Source organism: Siphateles boraxobius, unplaced genomic scaffold, assembly GCF_051911475.1.
Source record: "Siphateles boraxobius isolate OS27281-9 unplaced genomic scaffold, OSU_SipBor_1 39, whole genome shotgun sequence".
Taxonomy (NCBI): Eukaryota; Metazoa; Chordata; class Actinopteri; order Cypriniformes; family Leuciscidae; genus Siphateles; species Siphateles boraxobius.
In genome coordinates, this window is record NW_027509019.1 from 1178174 (window position 1) to 1190341 (window position 12168).

Here is a 12168-nt window from a genome sequence, read left to right on the forward strand (position 1 = left end):
ATGGATATATGGAAAGCAATCGGTCGTATCCTGGGAATAAATGGTGAGAAGTATAAACGATGAGATATTATGCAGTTTAGCATAGTGTAACAAATTTACCTCAGGTAAGTAAGGCTACCCAGCGCTAGTTTTGACAACATTGCTGAAGTTGCAGTGAAAAGCGTTGAATACATAAAGGTGATGTTTTTATCCCATCATTGACTTCGTCAGCTAAATTCACTGTTAGATTAGATCGATTACACTAGACTTGCTAGATTCACTGTTTAGATGCGCTCGGAACATAGCATGCTGGCTGAGGACATCTGCTGGCAAAGACGTGTAAAGGCAATAAGAACAGCAAAAACATATTCAATGACATGTTGTAAACAAAAAATGATAATAAAATTCGGATTCTCTTAACTCCTCTCGTCTTTTAAGGATACCCAAAAGCCTGTGCACATCCAGCCCCTGGCATACACTGCCATTCTGAATAAACCAAACCTCAGGCTGCGAATAACCTTGTTAATGTAATTTATAAGGTAATAAGAGATGTGTGTCTTTGCGATACTGTAATGGCCTTGCATTTCCCTCCAGCGTGTACCCAAAAGCGCCTGTTTTTCTTTTGATATTTTTTTGTAACGTAAAGCAGCAGCAGCAGGTCATCCATTTTCGTTACTTTGAAACCGCAGCGCGGGCTTAGAATAAAAAGACCTTTATCGGTCGTTGGTGTGGACGCATATATAGTTATCTTTATCGTTATCTTTATAGTTATCGTGCTTGGTGTGAACGGGCCTTTAGTTTTCATATAAGACTTTTTGTTTTAGACTTTTTGTTTTCAATCTGACCCAATTATCCCTCCATACAAAAAAGCAGTGTGTGTGTGTGTGTGTATTTTTTGGTGTTAATAAAAACTGTATATAATTGGTCATGAGTTGTTTCTTTAAAGATCATGCCCATTCTGAGTGCTCGAGTCCATGAACATGTTGTATGTTGTGTTTAATCGTGGCTGAAGTAAGGCTGTCAGAAAAACTAGATTCGATTGGCTCCTGGTTACCTCTTACTGATCAGCTCCGATTGTTATTGACAGCATCCTGAAGTCGATGGAGTTCGGGCCGTGTGACAGCGCCACAGCGCAGGTAAACATCAGTCTTTTGTGTGTTTTTAGCGTGTTGTCGGATGTGTTGATGTGCTGGCCTCTCACAGGATTCATGTAAGCCGTTGGAGGTGCTGCTGCTGGAGAAGAACCGAGGCCTTCAGTCGGAGAACGCGTCTCTGCGCATCGCTAACACTGACCTGAGCAGTGAGTCTGGGGGTATTTAAAGTGGGGGAAGGGGCAGAATAGAGGGAATGCAGTGACGTGACTTTCCCGCGGGAACACACTCCCTCAGCCAGACTGAGTGGTAGAAGAGGTAGAACTGCAAAAATGAGAGTAAAACAAGTGATTATCAGTTTAAACTAAAGGTTGGACTCGATAAAGTGTTCCTTACAACTTACCAAAGATCCATTGATATTGGCATGCAGCCAGGAATCGTGTTTCCTGACATTTATATGAGCCTGATTTCGATGCCGGGGAAATACATAAAGCAAATTTGCCTGTGAACGCTTTATATAAATACAATATAGGTCTAAATCCATGTTTAACTCATATCAATGTTAAATATATCATCATATCGTCCAGCCTTAAAACTTGTATAGTTTTTTGTCAGTGTTTATTTAAAAACATCCAATTATGCAGAGTATATGATATTAAATATTTAATTAATGCGTTTTTCACTACAATATATAACAATACAATATATAAGGTATGATTTACCCCTAAATTCAGCATATTGACAAAATGATAACTGCAAATCCACCTTTCATTGCCTGGATCCAGTTGATTCTGTGAGTTGCAGCGATCATTTGCTTCTCTGATCTGTAGCTTTCAGAAGTCTGTAAAAATATACCTCAGATTTCTTGTCAAATCTATTTGTACAGTCAATCTCAAAGCTCTTTCCCGTTTTAGATGTGTTTTGTGTGTTTTTCGCGGCATGAAAACCAATGCTGCCGCACAGTCTTTTTGCCACTCAGTGTGTGTAACCACAGTCTCTCTGGCCAAGGGGTAACGTCCAGAGGTGTAAAGTCCAGGTTAAAAAAAGTAAAAGTCTCAGAAATTTGTTCCAATCATCTGGTTTTGCTAATTAGCGGAGTTTTTGAGCCAGGAGATGGAACTAATTAGTGAAATCAGCTGGCTGAGGTCATGGGTGGAATAAACATATGGCAGGACTTTTACTTTCAGACCCCTGGACTTTACACTTCTGGTAACGTCACACGCATACCCTCTATAGTTAAAACAATGTAAAGTTGAGTGTGTTTGCATAGCAATGAAAGTTAAAGCCCTGACAATGGATAATGTAACCTAAAGGGGGCATGTAACTGATGAAGAGTAAAGGTCCTAGAACAGAGCCCTGGGGAACACCGTGTTATACAGGGACATTTGTGGATCAGAATAAGACCGTTCCAGGGTTACCAAGAGCAGAGAGAGGTGAAATGAAAATACTATGAGAAATGGTGTCAAATGGAGAGGAAAGGTCTATGAGAATTAGGATACAGATGAAGCCAGAGTCAACAGCTATAAGAAGAGGGCAAAGTCAGTGAAAGTAGCAGGTGTGAAAGCAGTGGGCAAGTCCTGTGAGAGATTAGGAGAAGAGTGTAGAGGGGAAGAGGTTATATGTATGTTATTTAGGAAGAAGTGTAAAAACGACTCCCAGAGCTCTGCGGAGTTTCTCATATCAGGGACCGGCGGGTTGGTGAGGTTACTGACATTTAAAAAAATGCACGCACTTGTTTTTGTAAGGATTAGTACTTGATAAATGTAAGGATACATTTTTCATCTGATAAAACGTGCATAAACTACGATGGAAACGTGTTTACTGAATTAATTCCTCAATGCGCACAAAAAACAAATTGTGACTCTGCGATGGGACGGCATAACTGGATTAACCAGCGGACGATCTTTTTGCACAGCATCTGAAATGCTGTTTTGGTTGTTCTGAAATTGTATATTTCCCTTGCAGAACTGACTTACACGACTGCGTTCCCAAACAGCAGCATATTCCTCCGAAATGCGTTCAGTGGGTTTCGTCTGCGTGCTACGAGTATTATATATACGAAAATTATTATATACAGTGTCTTCTCCTACTTTTCTTAGTGATATTTAGCTCCAGTTTATCAGTAAGTATTAATTCAGTTCTCTTTGACTCACTGGATGTAAACGCTGCTTTTTTCACAAATGTTTTATGCGATTTTCCCATTTTGCGCATAAGTTAAATTCGCAACTTTGGATGGAAACATAGCTAGTGAGATGAGTTTGTACAGATGCAGAAATCAATAACAGATCAATAAATTTAAGATATGATAGTTATGGTGGATTTCACAGTTTACAGTTTAGCTCAATGAACAGTTGATCAAACAGTCAATATCTGGGAACCAAGCACAGATGCATTACATAGTCCAATAGAGTGCGTGTGGGAAAGTCAACGTGCAGTACGAGACAAGCATTCAAACGCTGACAGAAGCTCATGGGTTTCTGCACAGTCGGTATATTAAGATTTGTTGAAAGCTGCTAGTAATATTACAGAAGGAGTCAGGCACAGGCTAGGGTTAACAGGGTTAAGAGTTAAGACAGTGGTTTTGGTGGAGAACCACACGCATTGAAGATGGAAGCTAAATATTCAAAGGTTAAAAGTCTTGTGAAGGTTGATCTTGACTGTTAAGCTGCTGCGATAGGAGACTGGACACACTGATGTGTGTGTGTGTGTGTTCAGGCCGGTACGCGTCTCTACAGATGGAGTTCTCTGCAGCGGTGAAAACCAGTGCTGATCAGAAACACCTGATCCTCAAACTGGAGCAGGACCTCAGCACCATCCAGACGATGTCACGGCCCGACGCGGAGGTCAGACAGCAGATCATCTTCACATTCACACCCACATCCTTTCCTGGGAATCTTTCATACAACAGTTCAATTAATAGTAAAAATTAAGTCACTTATATTTTAGATGCAATATTGACTGTTTTTGTTCTGTTTCAGGAGCAAAAATAGTTCCAAACAAAGATCACAGCAGAACCATTGCGCATCTCACAGCAACACTCAACTGTGTTTTCTCATTACTGAATGATTCAACATTTTTAACGAATCGGTTCAATCAAAGATTCAATGACTCATTCATAAACATCTGTCATTCTTGAATAAATCAGTCATTTGAATGAATTGTCAATGACTCGCTCATTAAGACGGTCATCTGATGGTAGTCAGGGGGAGGGGGAGGTGCCGTTACACAGGTGCTTTAAAGGTGCCGATATTACAATATGCACATTTAAATATATCAAAGCTAATTGAACACTGCATGAGAATATTGCTTCAGAATAAATTATAGTTTCAAAGCAGCTTTACAGTGATAATAGGAAATTAAAGTAACCGAAATTGTTTTGGCTTTACAGCAGCTCTAGAATAAGGTTATTGTCCAGCTAAAGTCAAGTTTCGATTTATTCACTTCCGTCACAACGATCATTAGTTATTAACTTAGGGGCCGCTAACACGACACCGTTCTAACAGAAAACTTTAAATGTGTTCTAGCCGTTCATTTGCACGACAACAGTGTTTGGTGGCTCAAAAAAAATCATCTTGACACGCGTCACATGGGAATAATTAGTGGATTTTGTGTGTGTATGTGTGTGTGTTCTAGGGTGCGGACAGCAGCGCAGTGATCATCCCGGAGCCCATTAAAGAGGCCACAGCTCTGTTCTCAGGTAAACATGCAGTACACAATACTCGTTTGTAAGTGCCTTGGATAAGAGCGTCGGCTAAATGATTAAATGTAAATGACTGGTGGTTAGGGCTGTCAAATAAATATTAGAATTTAAAATATTCGTTGAATAAAAAAAAAAGGCACATACGAATGCAAAAAAACGCATTTTCTCAGGTTACTGATGCAATTAGACAATTTTATGCTCTATTTTAACCCAAAAAAAATGTGCGTACAAATTAAAATTTTAAAAACAATTGTTTCAAAAGTGAATGTTTTTTCATTTCAATAAAAGATGCGATGCTTGATTTGGTTTATATTGGCTTATTGCGCTCGCTCGCTCCCTCTTGTGGGCATGGAAGACAATACAGTGCTTTTTTCCTCTAACATTAAAGGGTTAGTTCACCCAAAATTAAAAATTATCCCATAATTTACTCACCCTCAAGCCATCCTAGGTGTATATGACATTCTTCTTTCAGACAAACACAATCGGAGTTTATTAAGAAATGTCCTGGCCGTCTGCCGGAAGCTAGTTATTTTAGTCGATAAAGTTTTAAATATGAATATTTTTCTTACACAAGTGCATCGATTCACTTCAGAAGGCCTTTATTAACCCCTTGGAGTCGTGTGGAGCACTTTAATCATGAATAGATGCACTTTTATGATGGATAGATGCACTTTTTTCTTGAATTGATGTGCTTTTAAGAACTTCAAAACAGAAACGGCCATTCACTGCCTTTATAAAGCTTGGAAGAGCCAGGACATTTTTTTATATAACTCCGATTGTATTTGTCTGAAAGAAGATTGTCATATACACCTAGGATGACTTCAGGGTGAGTAAATCATGGGCTAATTTTCATTTTTGGGTGAACTAATCCTTTTAAGTATTGCTTTAGAATGCAATTTTGCTAATATTTAAGAAAGAAATTTGAATTTAGCTTTTGAGACATTTTGACAGCCCTGCAGTTGGCCAAGCAGATCCCTCAGTAGTCGTGTGTGTGTGTGTGTGTGTGTTGAGGTGCTGGCGGCTCTCCTCAGGCGGATCTTCCTCAGGGTCAGATGGACTCTCTGCTGTCCATCATCTCCAGTCAGAGGGAGAGGTTTCGCCTGCGCAACCAGGAGCTGGAGGCCGTGAGTGCGCATCACATGACATGACCATCACATGACTTGAGTCACTTGACCATCACATGACTAGACCCATGACCATCACATGACTGTACCATCACATTACATCACATGACTTTACCATCACATGACTTTAACATCACCTTACCATCACATGACTTGACATCACATGACTTTACCCTTGATCATCACATGACATCCTGGGCTGGGCGATATGGCAAAAAAATCATATTCCGTTATTTTTTGGTTAAATGGTGATATATAGGATATATATATCTCGGTACTTTTCCACGCTTTTCTGTTTGGATAAAGAACGTTTGTATTTATTTAAAAAAATGTTATTTCACATCCTGGAAACAATAGTGAATGTAATGTGGGCAATGCAATATATTATGTGCAAAAAGGTGGTTAAAATCACATTACATTCTAACATTGTAACATTACAATCTAAAAACTAAAATAATGCTTTTGTTTTTAAAATGACTAAAGGCTAAACTAAAAATGAAAATAAAAAAAAAGCACAAACTAATTATATTAGCCTGCATTTGATTACCCCATTATAATGGTCACTTTCATAAAAATATACTTGTAGGTTTAAAATTCCACATATGGCACATTTATAGTCTCCAACAACAAATATTTTAGCAATATATTGCTATGTATATTTTAGTCAGAATTATTGCGCTACTCTTCTATCGTGCTCGTCTGTTTGGTGCGCGTGCGTGCGGCGGCGCTCATTACCGGAAGCTTGAATTTTAGCGGAGATTCGCTTGCAGAAGCTCGTCCTCTCCTGACAGTGAAATGGACATATTTGTTTGACTTTCTAACATTTACAGATGGAGAATATACCTGTGAAATGTAAGTTAAGCACTGAGGAAAGCACCACGTCTCAAACGCATTAAACAGCGCAAGCATTTATCTGTCAGTCAGCAACAGTATCTGTCCGAGAATCTGACAGGGCAAACTGCTTTAAACTTGTTAACTATATCTTACCAGTTATTTTGAAGTGCTTAATATAAACTTGTGTCATGTTTAGGACAAATTGTACTTTCACTGCAGGAGCTCACACTGCGTCCTCCGCTATTTTTCAGATGTGCTCGTATCAAACTACTGTATCGATATAAAAGGTATTGCCTCATTCCATATCGTTTAAATTTTTTTTTGATATATTGTACAAGCTCGATATACCGCCCAGCCCTAATTACATCGCATGCCTGTACCATCACATGACGACCATTACATGACTTGACCATCACATGACTGTACCATCACATGACGACCATTACATGACTTGACCATCGCATGACTGTACCATCGCATGACTGTACCATCACATGACGACATCACATGACTATACCATCACATTACTTTACCATCACGTTACCATCATATGACTTTACCATCACATGACTTTACCATCACATGACTTTACCATCACATGACTTTACTATCACATTACATCACATGACTTTACCATCACATGACTTGACCATCACATGACTTTACTATCACATTACATCACATGACTTTACCATCACATGACTTGACCATCACATGACTATACCATCACATTACTTTACCATCACATGACGACATCACATGACTATACCATCACATTACTTTACCATCACATTACCATCATATGACTTTACCATCACATGATGACCATCACATGACTTTACCATCACATTACCATCATATGACTTTACCATCACATGATGACCATCACATGACTTTACCATCACATGACTTTACTATCACATTACATCACATGACTTTACCATCACATGACTTTACCATCACATGATTACCATCACATGACTGTACCATCACATGATGACCATCACATGACTTTACCATCACATTACCATCATATGACTTTACCATCACATGATGACCATCACATGACTTTACCATCACATGACTTTACTATCACATTACATCACATGACTTTACCATCACATGACTTTACCATCACATGATTACCATCACATGACTGTACCATCACATGATGACCATCACATGACTTTACCATCACATGACTTTACTATCACATTACATCACATGACTTTACATCACATGACTTTACCATCACATGATTACCATCACATTACTGTACCATGACATGACTTTACCATCAAATTACCATCACATGACTGTACCTGGTTCCTGTGGCTCAGGGAAGAGTCTAAGTGTTGTTGTTGTTGTGTGTCAGGCGAGCGGATCCCTACAGCAGACCTTACAGGCTCTTCAGAGCGAGCTGGACAGTCTACGGGCCGACAACATCAAGCTCTACGAGAAGATCAAGTTCCTGCAGAGCTACCCTAGCAGAGTGAGTCCTTCCCGACACCATTAACCGCCCGCGACCACACAGGACAGCGCAATATTCCCTGCGATTTCCTGTGTAACGATAGACGATATTCTGCTGAGGGTGTTTTTGTGCTGGTTTCGGCCTCTCGTGGTCAGCTGACTCCCAAAGCTTTTCATATTCTTTATATTCTGTGCGATGGTCAGTTCACAGCTGTGACTCAAATTTACTCTTTCACTAACCTAATTAAAAAAACTTACAATTTTAGGTCCATAGTGGACAAAAACGTCTGCGATATAAATGTGAAGATTATTGTTGAAGTAAAAAAAAAGTGTAAAAAGTTATAGAGGTTTAATTTTATGAAAATTATTTATGAACATTATTTTATATTAAATATATATTTTATGAAATGTTGAACTCTAAAACTGCTAGAAAATCAAAGCGCATAAATCTAATTCATGTTCCAAATTTGAGGTTGATATCTCAAAAAATGAGCTCTCAGTGAGATTTTGTTTGGGCTCAGAAACACACGTTCCCCATTAGAGTAAAACTCACTAAACTCCACTGGGACACAGTGGTTGGATTTGGGATTTAAAGGAGAGTTTTTCTCTCTCAAATATTACACACATACAAGCCACACTCTGACATTAAACACACACAATTATAGGTGCATAATTTATCCAATTAGCTCTATAATATGAAAAAAGCTGAAACAGGAATAAAGCGAGTCTTTGCTTTATATGCCGTACCTGAGAAAATGCCCCCATCTGGTAAAAAATGGTTAACAAAGTAATTATATTTTATAGTTAAATGGCCCTTGGATTAAAAATTTCAGTTTTAATGGGTTTCAAAGGGGACATTGTTGTCCTTCAGGTCCTGAGTGAAACTATGTTGTGTTACTAGTTGGGGTGAAATAGTAAAATACCAATAGAAATACACACCTGTGCCAGAATGTATGCAGTTGGCATTAACACAGGCAAACTGATCAAGAAAACAAAACTGGGAAATGTCCATAAAGAAGCACAAGGGTTAATGACTGATATATTTCCAACCTCAAACTGATTTCCAGGTTTATTTTTTATATATAAACACTTTATAAGTGTTTTTCCCCCCCTTACTTTAGGGTTAGTATACTGCATTAGTATCCAACATCTTTTATGTCAAATTCTTAGATTTACTCCGTAAATAAAATTAGAATGAGACACAATAGGGCTTTTACCTAACAAATAAAATCAGCATCATTGAATATATAAGTCAATATTGTGTCTAAAATGTAACTCACAATATTAACTTGTTTATTGAACTGTTGTACAAAATCAATATCACATTAGCAATCGTGCTGATATTTGGGATAAAACAGCACTTTTGTTTGTGTGATATTCCTCTACTATATCATAGGTTATAAATATAAGACAAAACTCACTGGGGCATTTTTGTGATATTGTTGTAGACGATACAAACCCGCATGCCTAGTGCCGAGAATGTTGATGGTCTGAACATGGACTTGATTTAGTGTGATCAGATCGTGTGTGTGTGTGTGTGTGTTAGGCTGGAGACAGTGATGATACAGTGATGCGTTACTCGTCTCAGTACGAGGAGAGACTCGACCCCTTCGCCTCCTTCAGTAAAAGGGTGAGAACATGAACTCTCGCTTCTGAAAGTGTGTGTTTGCTGTTGTTGATTCAGGTGTGATACTTTTTAATGTGATTTACTCCTTTAGGAGCGACAGAGGAGATATCAGAGCCTCAGCCCGTGGGACAAAGCCACGCTCAGCCTGGTGTGTATCTCTCACACACACACACACACACACACAGTCAGTGTTGCACACGAACATCTCCATCATCTCTGTGAGTTTCAGTCGATTATAACGTGCTTCTGAAAACTCAGCATACGCCAACGGCCAAACATCCTCCTAAATCTATAAAGAAAATAGTTTGTGAATCGAGAGTAGTTTATGAAGATTTATAGTTTGTAAAAAGAGAAGTCATCGTAAAATTAAGAATGTATCCTTATTTTATTAAGGAATATTGCAGTGTTTCATAATGATTGATTTGTTTGTGCACATCCTTTATTTTAGATTAATGTGCCCTCCTAATCTTTGATCAGAAGCATGAATCATCAACAGTAGCCCCGCCCCTCAGCTGCCTGTCACTCACATGACATCACAGGGCCTCATTAGCATATGACACCGATACAACAGTCCATCAGTTCTGTTTTTTTGTCCCTGTTTCGCTTGGATACGAGCCACAGTTAATTTACTTGAATAAATTGACTGTATTTGCGACGTTGATACCTATGGAAATGCATCATCACCGACTGAAAAAGGTTCATGGAAAAAAAACAAGACCAACTTTCTGCCAAAAGAAAAGCTCTAATTATTCTATTAAAATGTGTCTGTTTCAGGGTCGTGTGATCCTGTCCAATAAGACGGCCAGGACTGTGGCGTTCTTCTACACACTGATCCTGCACTGCCTCGTCTTCCTGGTGCGTCACATGACCCTCAGATTAACGGTCCATTTCTGCTCTTGTTGAGCTGCTCTGAAGCCTTATGACCATGTGTGTGTGTGTGTGTGTGTGTGTGTGTGTGTCAGGTGCTGTATAAAACCGCCTGGAGTGAGAGTATCGGCCGGGACTGTGCTGCATTTTGTGCGAAGAAGTGAGTGTTTTCTCCCAGTGTGAGATTTGATGGTTTTGAAGCTGTGTGTGTGTGTGTGTGTGCGTGTAATGATCCACACACTCTTCCCTCAGGTACTCGGATCACCTGCACCAGTTCCACGAGAACGGAGACACCTGGCAGTAGCTCTTCACATCATCACATTTATGACATCAGAATCAGAGGTTATCACTGAATTATTGGGACCAGGAGCGTTTGGGAGAATAGTGGGATAAATATTATAAATAGATAGCAGGTTTAAAGGTGTGATGGTGTTGCTTTATCACATGTCATTCTCTCTCTCTCTCTCTCTCTCTCTCTCTCTCTCTCTCTCTCTCTATCTCTCAATCATCTGTAACGAGCTCTTGCTCATGATTCTAGCGTCTTACAGAGACTGATATCAGTGCTAACGGTTTATTTAATACTTCGATCGTCTGACACCATATCTGGGAATTTAGATGTAGTCTCTTCCAATTAGATGAAAGCTTTCAGGGAATGAAATGTGTGTGGTTGTTTATTATGAGATTCGGTTATTAATAAAACTTTTGAAAGAAGTGTCTTACGCTTATTTGATCAAAAATACATTAAAAACAGTGAAATGAATGTAAAACATCAGTTTTCTATGTGAATGTATAGTAAAGTGTAATTTATTCCTGTGATCAAAGCTGGAATTGCTTTTGTTCCAGTCTTCAGTGTCACATGAGCCTTCAGAAATAAGTCTAATATGATGATTTGATGCTCAATTATTATTACTCGGTTATTAATAATGGTTGTTATTATTAATGTTAAAAACTGTTTTTGCTGCTTAATATTTTTTGCGGAAATTATGCTAAATGATTTTGAAGAATAGAAAGTTCAAAAGAACAGAATTTATTTTAAATAGAAATCTTAAGTAACATTATGAATCTCTTTTGATCAGTTTAATGAATCCTCGATGAATAAAAGTATTAATTTTGTTCTTTAAAAAAAAAACGTTAAAATTACCTGTAGTTGACCCCAAAACTTGTTTACATGAACAAATGATTCACAGGTCCAGACTTGGAAGTTCTGCACTGATTTGGTGGAGCAGCTTTAGATATTTGACATGAAGTGAAGCAGAAGCAGTCTGAAATCTCTGACATCACCATCAGATGAACTGAATCCTGTGCTCTGCTGAAGCCATCGCAGAGCTGAGACTGGCCAGTACAAAATAAAAATAGAGGAGATTCAAGGATTAGTTTATAACTGCTTTAAAATGGCTTTTTTGCTCAATTTTAGACAAAATGTAAAGAAAATGACAAACAGCGAGACAATGTTTTTTATATTTTCTTTTTTTTAAT

At 38.5% G+C, this 12168-nt stretch overlaps 1 protein-coding gene across 2 annotated transcripts in view; it reads left to right on the plus strand.

Annotated features, from left to right (window-relative positions):
* cux1b (cut-like homeobox 1b) overlaps positions 1–11403 on the plus strand; it is a 46106-nt gene extending 34703 nt beyond the window's left edge. For both annotated transcript variants that reach the window (XM_077197305.1, XM_077197304.1), the window contains exons 13-23: positions 1067–1115; positions 1183–1279; positions 3786–3913; positions 4704–4767; positions 5782–5894; positions 8104–8220; positions 9745–9828; positions 9917–9973; positions 10600–10680; positions 10788–10852; positions 10945–11403. In XM_077197305.1, coding sequence (XP_077053420.1) covers positions 1067–1115; positions 1183–1279; positions 3786–3913; positions 4704–4767; positions 5782–5894; positions 8104–8220; positions 9745–9828; positions 9917–9973; positions 10600–10680; positions 10788–10852; positions 10945–10996 — 907 coding nt within the window. In that variant the 3' untranslated portion in view covers positions 10997–11403. The remainder of the gene's footprint in view (positions 1–1066; positions 1116–1182; positions 1280–3785; positions 3914–4703; positions 4768–5781; positions 5895–8103; positions 8221–9744; positions 9829–9916; positions 9974–10599; positions 10681–10787; positions 10853–10944) is intronic.
* Positions 11404–12168: the final 765 nt, after the last annotated feature.